Source organism: Labeo rohita, chromosome 2 (genome assembly GCF_022985175.1).
Source record: "Labeo rohita strain BAU-BD-2019 chromosome 2, IGBB_LRoh.1.0, whole genome shotgun sequence".
Classification (NCBI taxonomy): Eukaryota; Metazoa; Chordata; class Actinopteri; order Cypriniformes; family Cyprinidae; genus Labeo; species Labeo rohita.
Window position 1 is genome coordinate 20,126,892 of NC_066870.1, and position 14,541 is coordinate 20,141,432.

General features: G+C 38.9%; 1 protein-coding gene across 2 annotated transcripts in view; it reads left to right on the forward strand.

The window, feature by feature from the left end:
- The window catches only part of dlgap1a (discs, large (Drosophila) homolog-associated protein 1a), a 129,074-nt gene that overhangs the window by 89,280 nt on the left and 25,253 nt on the right, over positions 1–14,541 (forward strand). For both annotated transcript variants that reach the window (XM_051131005.1, XM_051131013.1), the window contains exons 5-6: positions 2,264–2,441; positions 5,216–5,453. In XM_051131005.1, the coding sequence (XP_050986962.1) occupies positions 2,264–2,441; positions 5,216–5,453 (416 nt within the window). The remainder of the gene's footprint in view (positions 1–2,263; positions 2,442–5,215; positions 5,454–14,541) is intronic.

Sequence of the window (14,541 nt, forward strand, 5' to 3'; positions counted from 1 at the left end):
TCTTAGATGCCTCGGGGAGCTGCCACTGCAGCAGAAAGTACGTGAGGCGCAGCGCTGCATTGTGAATGGCTGACGTAATTAACAATCGCACAGCGACCAATCCGTCGAGACGACCGCGACAGTGAGGCGGAAACTTATCGGCTTATTCCGCAACGATGACATCATGCATAACCAGTTCCCTAAAGCCAGGTTCACCATGGGGGGATGTGGCCCCCCCGAGCGCTTCTTGTGAAGTTTAGCCATTCTGTTCTCCGGTAGTGTAGGAAGATGCCCTGGGGCGTTTTGGACCATACCGCTCCGTGAGGAGTTGCTGTGTTCACTTATTATGTATGTGTGAAGCCATGCAGATGGAGGGTGGGAGATCTACGCCAGTGCTGGAGCTTCCACTAATTCCCATACTGCTGATGCGGATGCAAGGTGTCTGCCTGTCAGCAAAGTGTCAGCGCGAATGTCGGGCATGTGTGTGCTGGGCTGCGTGGGCGGCCTTAAGTGAGTTTAGCTGTTTCTCTCCTTGCCCGTGTGCTGCACTCGTCTCACCTGCTTTATGCCTGAGTGACCTGATGGAGCTGTCCCTTTATCTATTTAAAGAGCCACATCCATAATGTAGGCTGCTGTGCGCTGGACACATGCAGAGGTCTTGCATGAGCGTTTGATTTGCTTACAGACACCCCACGCACCCTGATGAAGGGGCTTTGACGAGGAGTGTGATATCTGAATGCTTTTAATAGCTGTGACGTCAAAGAACATGCTACATGTTTGACTGGAGGAAATTACATGTGGCTCTCTGTTTGCATCATGCCATCTAGGGAAGAATGACCAGAGCGTCACCAGTTATTTAAAGAAGTTCAACTCCAGAACAAAAATAGAGATACTTTACTCAGCCTGTTGTCATCCAAGATGTTCATGTCTTTCTTTCTTTAGTCATAAATAAATTTATTTTTTGAGGAAAAATTTTTAGGAATTTTCTCCATATAGTGGACTTCTATGGTGCCCGTGAGTTTGAACTTCCAAAATGCAGTTTATTGTACAATTAAATTGTAATTAAAAAAACAAAAAAAAAACAATCGTTTCACTAGATATGACCCTTCTGCCTTGGCTGGGATCATTTAGAGCCATTTGAAACTGTATTTAAACTACATTTTGGAAGTTCAAACCCGTGTGCACTATAGAAGTCCACGATACGGAGAACATTCCTGAAATTGTTCCTCAAAAAACACGACTTTATGACTGAAGAAAGAAAGACATGAACATCTTGGATGACAAGGGGGTTGAGTAAATTGTCTGTAAATTTTTGTTCTAGAACTTCTTTAAAAGTGTTTTCTGTAACCAAATAATTGGTCCCAACAATATATTAATTAAGCTAAATAAATATGTTAAAATATTAATTTATGAATACATTTTATAGAATTAAAATAAAATCATTTTAACAAAAAAATAAAAATGATGATTATTATTATTTAATGTAAAAAAACATAAATTATTTTAAATATAATGACTGCATTAATATTTAAATGTTAAATTTGCAATTAAATGTACTAGCATAAACAAAAATGTGGTGAAATTTAATTTATTTTTATATAATAATATAATTTATTAAAAATATAAAGTATAAAAATACTCATCAGAATCGGTCACAGAGATTTACTTTAAATTTCACTAAGCTTATAACTCACTAAAAGCCTGCAGATCATGTTTTCAGGACATTTCAAATCAATTTTTGACGTAACAAAGTGGTTATATCTAAGTGTGTGAGTTGTTTACTTATTTTTTTAATCAGTCTTCCTATTAATGACATTATATTGGTCATTCAAACTGATTTGTGAATGTGCTTAAACAAAAGAGGTGGGATTTATCGCATAAACCAGTCACAGCCAATCACAGACAGTCATATCCAATCATATGGTGATTGAGGCATTCCCTCCTCTCACATGAATTTTCTCCATTCATTCTCAAATACCCCCCACCAAACTCACCATATGCTTTAGGGGGTCTGTTAAAGCTCAATGGGCTCAGGGGAGACGATAGAGATGCCAGCTCCCACTGGTGTCACTGTTAGGCAGTGTTTCTTTAGAAAAAAAGTAGTGATTTATACACTTTTTGATGTTGTGTTTTGTAATATTCCAATTTTTTGAGGAGACACTGCCTCCCCTGCTTGCTCGGAGGAAATGCTCTGATTCACATAGACACATATATATAGGCAAGTACTAAAATTTTCTCTTTCAGCAAATAAATAAATATCTCTTGTTTTCTCCTCCATGCACAGTATCTCCACAGAACACTCTCCAAAGCTGCAGATCCGGAGTCACAGCTACTTGCGGGCGGTGAGTGAAGTTTCCATCAATAGGAGCCTGGACACCCTGGACCCCAAAGCTCTGCTAGCCTCTCCCCAATACCGCTCACGCAACGAGAGCTACATGAGGGCTATGAGCACCATCAGCCAGGTTTGTGCTCACCCCCAAACACACCGTCATAGCGGGGTGCAGGGGGAGGAAGGTCAAAATCAGTCCAGATTAGTCCATCAAATCCAGTTAAAAACCATGAAACGGACCTGCGATTAATCCAATTGGGCCATCACCAAAAACATTGTTCAGTCACAGATGCATACGTCTAACTAACTAACATGCTCCATGTTTCATAGAACTGGGATGGCATGCATCAGACAGTTACTCATCCGTCTTAGGCACACTTAGTCCCCAAGCACTGATTTGTCATGCTAATTACAAAATGGCAAGCATTACATCATTGTCATTTGGCGCCAACGTTGACTCCGAGATGGCATGTGCTTTTTGATGGAAGACCAAAAAACAAAATGAATAAGGAATGTTTTGAAATATTAGCATTTGAAATGCTTTAGACCTTCCTGTAAAGACTTTGGAGATGGCGTATGACTCTAAACTTCACAGTTAGCAAATAAGAATATACCCATCTAGCTCTCATGAGTGATTGGGACAGAGTTTCAAGCTGTACACCCTGTCCAAAACACCCACCCTTTCTACAATCCTCTTTCTACGTATCACGTCTTCATTAACCCCCCCGGCTCTCGTCCACCCTCGGTTTCTGTTACGATCAACACTAATGAACATGTTGATCCTAGCACTGTCTTCCTGTCTTCCACCGTGTCAATAAAACCCACTTGAGAAGTTCCTCCCTGCTGGTGTGGTGTGCACCTTCATTTACCCTGTAAAACTGTCCTTCAGGCCTCACTATGTTTCTTTTTTTGACTCTTCCTCCTCTTGCCACTGCCTTGTGTGTTTTTCACCTGCACCTAATGATACCTCTACACCTGGCTGTGTTTTTCCCCTTTTTTGATTCTGCACCCCTATATACAGTACCCTCCGTTAATATTGGCACCCTTGGTAAATTATGAGAAAAGGCAGCTGTGAAAATAAATCTGCATCGTTTATCTTTTTGATCTTTCATTCAAAAAATTCACAAAATTATAACCTTTCACTGGTGGAGGGGAAACTCACATTATGAAATAAATGTTTCTCTCCAATCTATGTTGGCCACAAGTTTTGGCACCCCTAGAAATTCTTTGGGTAAAATATCTCTGAAACATATTCATATTAACATTTTCTAGCATAACATTGTCCAGCCATGACTTCCTGTTCCACAGGATTATAAATATGAGGAACACAAAGGCCAGGTTCCCTTAATTATCCATGACAAGGTGTAAAACCAAAGAATATAGTTCAGATGTGCAGAACAAGATTGTTGAGCTTCACAAAATTGAATGTGGCTGTAAGAAAATAGCTAAAGCATTGAAAAAATCCTCATTTTCAACACCAGGGCAATAATTAAGAAGTTCCAAACATCTAAAGATGTTACGAATCTGCCTGGAAAAGGATGTGTGTCTATATAGTCCTAATGCATGCACTGTAAAACGTTTTTACCTGTTTCAACTTAAAAACTTAAGTTTAGCAGCTGCCTTAAAATTTTACTTAGTACTACAAGTCATTTCAACTTACTACAATAAAGTGAGTTAAAATGACTTCTACTTTTAAGTTGATTTAACTTATTAATTGAAATTGACTTTTTTAAGTTGATTTAGCTAAAAAAAAAAAATTAAGGCAGCTGCTTAACTTAAGTTTTGAAGTTGAAACTGGTGAAAACTTTTTACAGTGTGGTAGAGTTACAGTTGAAGATTTGAAGAGATTGGTTGTGTCTTGGGGTCAGAAAGCCTAACAGCCCCTACATCACCACATATTGTTTGGGAGGGTTTCAAGAAAAACTCATCCAAAAACAAACTCCGGCATATTCAATTGTCAGACACGACCGGAACATCAAACGGGACTGGCTTCTATGGTCAGATGAAACTAAAAAAGGAGCTTTTTAGCAGCAAACTCACCAGATGGGTTTGGTGCAAACAGTGATAAAAAGTTCCCCATGCCCACGGTTAAATATTTAGCTGCATCTTTAATTTTGTGGGCTTTTTTTTTTTTTTTTTTTTTTTTTTTTTTACCGGAGGTCCTGGACATCTTGTTCAGATACAAGGCAGGATTCTATCAAATACTAAAAGAAAAAAAATGTAACCCAACTGCCTCTGTTAGAAATCTTATAATGGGTCATGGTTGGGTCTTCCATCAGGACAGTGATCCAAAATCAAAGCATAAATGTGCCACTGAGGACAAATTGAAGCTTCTGCCATGACCGTCTCAGTTCCCTGACCTGAGCCCTATGGAAAATGAATGGGGTGAAATGAAGTGAAGGAGCTCCAACATGGACTTGGAATCAGAAGGAGCTGGAGAGATTCTGTATGAAGGAATGCTCTCTGATCTCTTGTCAGGTGTTCGTTAAAATCATCAGGCATTATAGGAGAAAACTTAGCTGTTATCTTGGGAAAAGGATGTTGTAATAATTGGGTGCCAATAATTGTGGCCAACGTGAACTAGAGATATTTAATTCCCATTTAACATTTAATTCATAATGAGATTACACACACACACACACACTTTGTATTGTTTTGTCTCAGTGACAGGTTAGAATTTGATGAAATTTTTGAATGAAAGATCAAAAAGATAAACAATGCAGATTTATTTTCACAACCACCTTTGCTCATATTTACCAAGGGTGCCAATATTAGTGGAGGATTACGGTACAGAGCCCCATGGTAAGTGGGTCTGCCCTGTTATTTCTCCTGACTGTTCTTTTCTAATTGTTATTTCTTGTCTTTTCTCCCTCTCTGTATATTTCTTCTCTTCTCCTCTGCCTGCAGGTGAGTGAGGTTGAGGTTAACGGGCAGATCGAGGCAGTGTGTGAGAGTGTGTTCAGTGAAATGGAGTCACAGGCAGTGGACGCTCTGGACCTGCCCATGCCCGGGTGCTTCCGCATGAGGAGTCACAGTTACGTGCGTGCCATCGACCAGGGCTGCTCGCAGGACGACGACGGGCCTTTGCTCCCAGCCTCCCCCCCGAGGACCACCACTACTGTCAGAACCATCCAGAGCAGCACAGGTCAGCCTGAAAATACACTATCTATCTATCTATCTATCTACTGTTCTATCATACTATCTATTGTTCTATCTATCATTCTGTCGTTCATTCTGTCATTCTTTCATTCTGTCACCGAGCAGCTCACTCTAGCAGTATATAAACTCTCTATCATGTATCAAGGAGGTTGCCAGAGGAAGAATCAATATTCATTTGTTGTCTTTTCTGTGGGTCACAACATGTTTATCCTCAGAAGCCCTGACAGGATGTGTCTGATTTGCTTTTTATTAGCACCATGAGGCGATACCAGCGGTAATGGGGAACTGAATGATTGAGTCAATTTGATTGATTTAATCTGATGTATAGAGATAATGCATTGCGTGTGCTCTGAAAGTAGCCTGTTATTGCAAAACATGAAATGGAAAATTGAGTATATTAACAAAAAATGTATACACACATAGATGTAAGTGCTCAACATCCAAGCTGAGATTTGAAAAAAATTGCAAATAAGAGTTTGATTGTGATATTTTAAGTGACCAACAGCGATCCAGATGTCAGGCAGGATGTGTGAACTCAGTGTGACCTGTGTCTGCTTTTGCTGTGGGGTTTTCTTTCATCCGAAACCCCAGTGATCACTAATCCACCCCTAGCATCAGATCACAGTTTGATTTCATCGTAGCTGACATTTTCATAAAATTGTGCTGACAGTGTTTCGAAAATGCAAGGCTTTTGTTTACTATTAAACTAAAGCTGTTGGTGAAGCCTGTCTGTTCTTTAAAATATTTTGCCCTAGTTTACATGTGATTGTAAAGACCCTTTGTTTGTGCTAAAAGTCATGCTGTTGGTCACTAGTATGCATTTGTTATTGGCCGTTATTGGTGGGCTGTGTAACTGATAACAAATGTATTGACTGTAAAAATAAGATGTTGGTCTGTTTTGACAAGGAATCAGTTTTATTTCTGCAGGGAAAGCATTTGAATACAGCAGTGCTGCATAATACATCATATCATGAACAAGCTGAAGATTATCAGTGCATGAATCTAACTCACTCAGAATGCAGACTATTTCTGGCACAGTTCTCCACTATTTACTTTTTTATTATATCGCTGTAAAGTATATAGGTAGAAATACTCATATGGCTTGCTTTATCAATTTAAGTCTGATGTCATAGAGCTATTCGTGGAAAAAATTGTTTTCAGAATGTTAAGTCTCATCTTTTAAATTATGTGAATTTTATCCAGAAATTATATTATCTACTAAAACTAACTAAAATGCATTATCTGTCGTATAATCACCCATTCAGTGTTTTAAAGGGATAGGTCACCCAAAAATTACATTAATTAGTCACCCTCACGTTGTTCCAAACTTGTAAGACCTTCGTTCATCTTTGGAACAAAAATTAAGATATTTCTGATGAAATTCGAGAGTTATGATATTTCTGATGAATCTATTAAGATATTTCTGATGAAATTCTCGAATTTTCGAGAAATTCGAGAGTTCATGAGAGTACCATAACACGTTATTTTTGTTTAGTTTTTTTGCACACAAAAAGTATTCTTGTATCGTTAGAACATTACGGTTGAACCACTGATGTCACAGGACTATTGTATCGACCTTTCTGGGTCATTTAAACATTTCAGTTGTGTTGCTGTCTATGCAGGGTCAGAAAGCTCTCAGATTTCATTAAAAATATCTTAATTTGTGTTCCGAAGATGAATGAAGGTCTTACAGATTTGGAACGATGTGATGGTGAGTAATTAATGACAGAATTAGTTGGTTCCTTCTTTGCTATAACAGCTTCCACTCTTCTGAGAAGGTTTTCTATAAGATTTTGGAGCATTTCTATGGGAATTTTTGCTCATTCATCCAGTAGAGTATTTGTGAGGTGTTGTTGTCGGGTGAGATGAATTAATGTTGGATGAGAAGGCCTGGCTCACAATCTCAGTTCCAGTTCATCCCAGAGGTTTTCAGTAGGGTTGTCAAGTTCTTCCACACCAGACTCATCCAACCATGTCTTTATGGACCTTGTTTTGTGCACTGGGGCACAGTCATGCTGGAATAGAAAAAGGTCTTCCCCAAACAAAGTTAGAAGCATAGCAGTGTCAAAAATATCTTGGTATGCTGAAGAATTAAGATTTCCCTTCACTGGAAGTAGAGGGCCTAGCTCAGCCCCTGAAAACAGCCCCATACCAATATATCCTGCCTCCACAAAACTTACAGTTAGTACAATACGGTCTGGCAGGTAACATTCTCCTGACATCCTTTAAACCTAAATACACCATCATGATTCGTCACTTGATAAAACGAGTTTCCACTGCTCCGGAGTCCAGTGGCAATGTGCTTTACACCACTCTATCCGACACTTGGCATTGTACTTGATCTGGGACAGTATGGAAACCCATTCAATGAAGCTCCCGCAATACAGATTTTGTGCTGATATTAAAAGAGAAGTGTACTTCCAGAACAAAAATTTACAGATAATTTACTCACCCCCTTGTCATCCAAGATGTTCGTGTCTTTCTTTCTTCAGTTGTAAGAATTTTTTTTTTTTTTTTTTTTTTTTAAGGAAAACATTTTAGGATTTCTTTCCATATAGTGGACTTCTGTGGTGCCCCCAAGTTTGAATTTTAAAACTTTTTTAACCTCAAATGCTCATCTTGTCTTGCTCTGGTAAACTCTCTGTATTCCGGTTCATGACAGTTAGGGTATGTCAAAAAACTACCATGTCATTTTCTCCTCTAACTTCAAAATCATCCTACATCGCTTTCTTTTTTTTGTTTTTTTTTTTTTTTGTAAAGGGGTTTTGCACGTTCACTTTGTAAACACTGGGTTGGTAATTCTGCAGCGATGCAGGATGATTTTGAAGTGAGAGGAGAAAATGAGATGCAAGTTTTTCAACCTACCCTAACTGTCTTGAACCGGAATACACAGAGTTCACGCAGAGCTAGACAAGATGAGCACTTGAGGTTAAAAAGTATATACATTGTCTTTTTGTCACTAGATAAGAAACTTCTTCCTCAGCTGGGATCATTTAGAGCCCTCTGAAGCTGCATTTAAACTGCATTTTGAAAGTTCAAACTTGGGGGCACCATAGAAGTCCAGTATATATAGAGAATTCCTGAAATGTTTTCCTCAAAAAAAAAAAAAGAAAATACTTCACCAGTTCGTTTAATTTTAACATAAAGTGCAACATAACGAAATGTGATAAAACTATGAAATAGCAACACTATTGACTACTTTATCTCACAAGAAACTAATCATCAAAGCTCCACAGAAAAACACTGGACACTAGTCGCTAAAAATCACCAATTCGTTCTGAAAATGATTAACTTCCGGTTGCTGTGTCGCTGCAGGTTGTAAACTGTAAACAGGTTTGAAGTTTGACAAGATCTCTGATGGAATTTTCACACTGGCAATTTGTTTGTAAAAGCCCAAGTATGTAATACTTGTCAGTAAAAACATTAAATGAGAGATTATCCACAACACTTCAAACTTTGACATGTTGAATTTTAATAAATCAGGAGGCTCAGAGAGCTGTTTGATGTCGTAATCCTTATTGGAAGTTGCATTCACTCTATATGGTGCTGTTGAGACAGTCTCTTACTGCACTACTAATGCCGATTTGAGTGCTGTGTTCTCCACTCGTCTTCCTACTGTTCTCCAAATGCCTGCGGCTAGTCAGAGAGCCAACATATGGCCACCAGCCTCAGTGCATCTATCGAGAGAAGACAGCTGGCTGAAGGGTTGGAAAGTGAAAAAAGTTTCTTGAAAACTTATAGGACAACCTTTAGGGTCTCACGTTAGTGCTCACGTCACCTGCGGGTCAGTTTAATTGAGTGGAAGTGCAGGATTTTGAGCCGCATCTGTGAGTCACAGCTTTGGTTATGACCATTAGCATGGTGCTCCTATCGGATTGGATCAAAACACCTGGGATACAGCCTGTCAGAACTGACAAACTGTTATTTCAAAGCTTTCATTTTCATGCCATCCCTCTTGATAAGCAACCAGACCTTGTTTACGGGGATATTTTAAAAATAATTCGAGGCAGCATGGTATAAAGGGTTTGGCCCTTGGATCGATATGAGGGCAGTGATGTTTTAAGACACACCAATCTTTTCAATTCATCTCACCCAGTGTAATCTACACAAGAACGCAAGCAACCAGGATCCTTCAAAAACATTTTATGACTGTAGACTGACAGTTGCTTTGTATTTTTAGAACTAGCCTTTATTGTTTTGATGGGTCGTCATCTGTATTTGTATTTTTGTCGAATCTATGTGGACATGCATGATGTTTGCATTAAACCTTTTGGCAAGATTTTGAGAAATTTAATTTACTTGGTACCCAAGTACCACTGCATTTGACATCCATCATTTAAAACAAACTAAGCAAACAATGAAAAATGACTGGTTTGTATATATCGTGGCGAGATTATATAACCATCCGCTTGTGTTTCAGCCAGCTGCTGAAAGATGTGTGATGTGGATAATTAGAGATAGTGTGTTCCTCTACATGGGCTGCACCTGCCAGCCAGAGGCAGATGTAGTTTGGCAGGGCTGTGGAATCAATAGCTACCATTTGTTTAAACTTCACATGCTGACAAAGCTCAAAAGAGAGCAGGAGCCTGATGTGATGCCTTGGCTGGGGTGACTCTGGAAAGAGATGTGACAGACATGACCTGACCTTCTATCTGTGCCCGACATTGAATTGACAATGAGAATTGTTGTGCGTTTGAATGGTGTTTGTTAGGGTCAAAGTCAGTATGGTTGGTCTGGCCTTTTGCTACCAGTTTTGCTTCTGTAATATGTGAAACAGGACATTCAGCCAAAAAGTATAGGGTGGGACTTGATTGATTAAATGGTAAAATGTGTTCACCCTAAAATGAAAATAACCCCATGATTTACTCACCCTCAAGCCATCATAGGTGCATATGATTTTCTTCTCTCAAACGAATACAATCAGAGTAAAAATCCTGTCTCTTCCCAGCTTTACAATGGCAGTGAAAGGGTGTTGAGATTTTGAAGTCCAATAAAGTGCATCCATCCATCATAAAAAGTACTACACATGGCTCCAGGGGGTTAATAAAGGTCAATATCAATATTTAAAACTTTGTAAGGTGTAATCTCTATCTTCAGCTAACTGTCATACGCACGTTTACGAGAGAATGGCGTTTAAGTGGATGACGTAGGACGCAGGCAGGTGTAGCATAAGCACCGGTGAGAAGTGACAACACAGAAGCGCAGTAGAGAGCAAAACAAAACACCACTCACGAATTAGAAGTGCAAAACGAGGATTTGTAAAGAAAAATGTCTGAACAATTCAATATAAGCCAAGAGGAGACTGTTTTCGTAAACAAATCTTGTTTCTCGCGAGACTTTCATATTTTCACCGGAGCTTATGCTACACCTATGTCCTATGCAGTGTTGCCTGGGCAACCCGACAAAAAAACGTGTGTTTTATCCCCCAGAATGCGATTTTTAACTGGGGACCCCCCTTTAAAATACGATTGGGCTAGTTTTGGGCTAGTTTTAAGTAGCAATTGGGCAGGTTTTGTTGTGAAAACCTGGCAGCCTTTGTCCTATGTCATACACTGGAACATCACTCTCTTGTGAATGCATGTACGACAGTGGAAACTAGACAATACGGTTTATGAACTTTTAAATAAGGATATTTTTCTTACACAGACACATTGATTCACTTTAGAAGGCTTGTATTAACCCTCCAGAGCCATGTGGAATACTTTTTATGATGGATAGATGCACTTTATTGAACTTCAAAATCTCAACACCCATTCACTGACATTATAAAGTCATATACACCTAGGATGGCTTGAGGGTGGGTAAATCATGGGGTAATTTTCATTTGTAGGTGTACTATCCCTTTAAGGCAGCTCAAACCAAAAATTACAATTATGGTAACTATAAACTACTTTAGCGTTTATTCCAATGGACATAACTTTATGTGCAGTTATGTAATATTAACATTAAAGAGCTTCAGATCTTCTGATTGTTTATATTACTTCATTAGCTGGGGAAAAAATGTTCTGAAAAGATTCAAATGATATCTTCCTCTGTGTATTTTTGTAGTTATATCTATGGTGTGGACTTCTCTCTTCTTACAGAATTAGAATGATTAATAAAACTTTATAGTTATTATAGTCATCATCTTTAATGTGAACGGGCGTTTACATAGAAAAATAAAGTTAGAAAGAATATGCAGTCCCTGAATAGTGATTTGGTGGTAATTTAAAGGTATAGTTCACCTATTATGGAAATTATTTAATCATTTACTAACCCTCATGTCTTTCCAAACTGTTATGACCTTCTTTTGAAGAATGTTTCTACAGGGTTTTTTTTTTCATATAATGAAAGTTACAAGGGTTCAATGTTGTGTTCAACCCCCACTGACTTGGAAAAAAAACAGTGAGACACTTTATAAATCATCTTCTTTGTTCTACAATGGAAAGAAAGTCATACCGGTTTGTAACGACATGAGGTTGAGTGAATGATCCTGTATCGCTGAGCTGTAGATACAGTGTCCAGTCATCCCCGTCCAGCGTGGGCCCTTCCAGATGTCCTCACCACAGAGACCCAACCAGACGAATTATGAGATGGCTAATTGAGAGAGCTGTCAGGGTTGACATTGAAAGGGCACCTACCTTCTCTTCATCCCCTTCAGAACACCACTGTGTGTTCAGACGAACAGAGCGGCACCATCTGCCTGGTACGCAGCAGGCCCTTATCACACGCTGCAACACTGCCTTTGGGGTAGTGCGCAAAGTCTTTGAAGTGGAGTGTAGCGAAGTTTAGGATTTTACACTTTATTGTTTATGTTCAGAATGTTCCACTGAAGCTGTTCCTCATGTTTATTTTATCATAATAACATGCAGCTTTTGATAAATTGTTAATGGCTTGGTTTTGCTGTGTATTTGTCTTTTAGTATGACTAATTAGCAAACCATTAGTGTGTAATATCTCATCCTCACCACAGGGGGCAGACAATGAGTCAGAAAACATAATGAGGCTTGTTCTCAGGAACACGCTCACGTGTTAAACGAGTCATGAATGAATGTGATGGGCAATTTCTTCCATTAATGTCACCCATTCCCCAGTATTACTTTCATAAAAAGGCATTAGACTGTCGTGCATGAATGGGCAGCTTTAAATTCCTCTGTCAGGACTAGGACATTTTTAATGCCAGAAAAGAGGACATTTTGGACACGGATAAGAAAAAATTGTTGAATAAAGTCTTTGTTTTAGTTTTCTTTGCGCACAAAAAGTATTTACGTAGCTTCATAAAATTACGTTTGAACCACTGATGTAACATGGACTGTTTTATCAATGTCCTTACTACCTTTCTGGACCTTGAACGTGTCAGTTCAGTCAGTCGAGACAGATTTAGTTAGCTGAACTTGTTGCTTTATATCAGTAAGGTTAAAACATTAAAACCTGGAGCATGTGTGTGTTTACACAGTGGTGTTTGCTTCTTAAATATTAAAGCGAGCCTGAGCTATACAACACGAGCTGAGGTTTCTGACCCCTAACAGGCAGAGATTGAGCAAGAGAGGTGGTGAAGTAAAAGGCAGGAAGTTTAGAGAAGCAGCCAGGGGTTAGATGTTGACAGGTGGGCTGTTGCAGTGTGGAGCTTTTGTTTGCACAGCGTTGTACCGTTTTGTAAGGCTGACTGCACAGAGCGCTCCAATGACGCTTTGGCCGTGACGTCCCTCAGGCTGCAACTGCGAAATCCTCCCACTGCCTCTAAACTGTGTTCCTGGCCCGGCAGCAGCTATCATTTAGACTCATAGTCAAAGGATGGAGGCTATTTTAGAACTCTTCTCAGTCTGTACGGCAGGAAAATACCACAGCTGCCATCTCAGGGACTGATGATCAATTTTCCCTTTAGGATACACAAGTGTGTGGCCTTGCAGCTTCCATGCAGACAGAGAAAAAATATATATTAGACTGAAAATGTGTGGAAAAATTGCTGGATATATCTTAAATTTAGATCTAAATGTATAGGCAGTGTTCATCTGTAGTTTATCTGCATGTCCATTGAATTTCAGGATGGAAGTGAAGCTGTGGGAAAACTTTGCAGCGGAAATATGCAGTGTTGGTTATTTTAACAAGATAAGGACTGAATACTGAAACTGTTTGGTTTACAGCAGCACCCAACAAGTATTTCTCTTAAATTTGGCTTCACAATTTTGGCATTATTTGAAATATTTGTGATTGTGATTCATTTTTTGTCTCCAAATGTGTCTTCAAGTCTCACAACTGTGACAATATTCTACTGTGTAGTTATTTTTTATTTTACTTTTTTTAGCTGGATGTGAAAGCACAGGCCATGCATTATTTTTTAATAATTTGACACTGTTTCCACCTGGTATTTGTATGCATAGTTGGTGATTTAATCACAAGTGGTCAGTAAAAACACATTAACATTTTTACCTGGTATTAACATGCATTTTAAATGGGTCCCTTGTGACCACTTGTATGGATTTCAATGGGGCCCTCCATTTCATCACACGCTACATCACACTCACTTTTTTTTGAATGAATGAAGCTTGTTACGCTGCTTACAAGTGAGCGGGAAATGAAGTGAATGCAGGTCAGTGTGTGACAAGTATTCATCTTTTGTGGCTGTTTGAACACATTTGACCACATGATTCCTTTTACATGTCTTTTACATTTGTCTTTAGCAAAAATGCGCCATAATACCAGGTGTAAACAGGCCTTTAGTGATTTTTATAGTGACATCATCTTGACAAAACAAGTTATCAAATTATCTTAAAGAAAACCCCAGGTATTAAGACTTATATGGCTTAATATAACATAAATGATGTCTCTTACTGAAATATGTAGTAGAAAGTGAAAATCCACATCGTTCTATACATATTTTGGACTATGGGAGGTGCCATTATTTCGATGACGTGAAGTGGTTGCACTCTGAGCTACTGGAGTTAGCTGTTGCTAATTTTACTGTAACACAAGTCGGAAAATAAAATACTGATATGATGACCACAGCTACTGAAAAAGCTTATAGGTAGCAATGGATTAAGCGTAGGCTTAAACTAAATGCCGAAACATTGATTTTTCCCCACAAGGAGTCTTAAA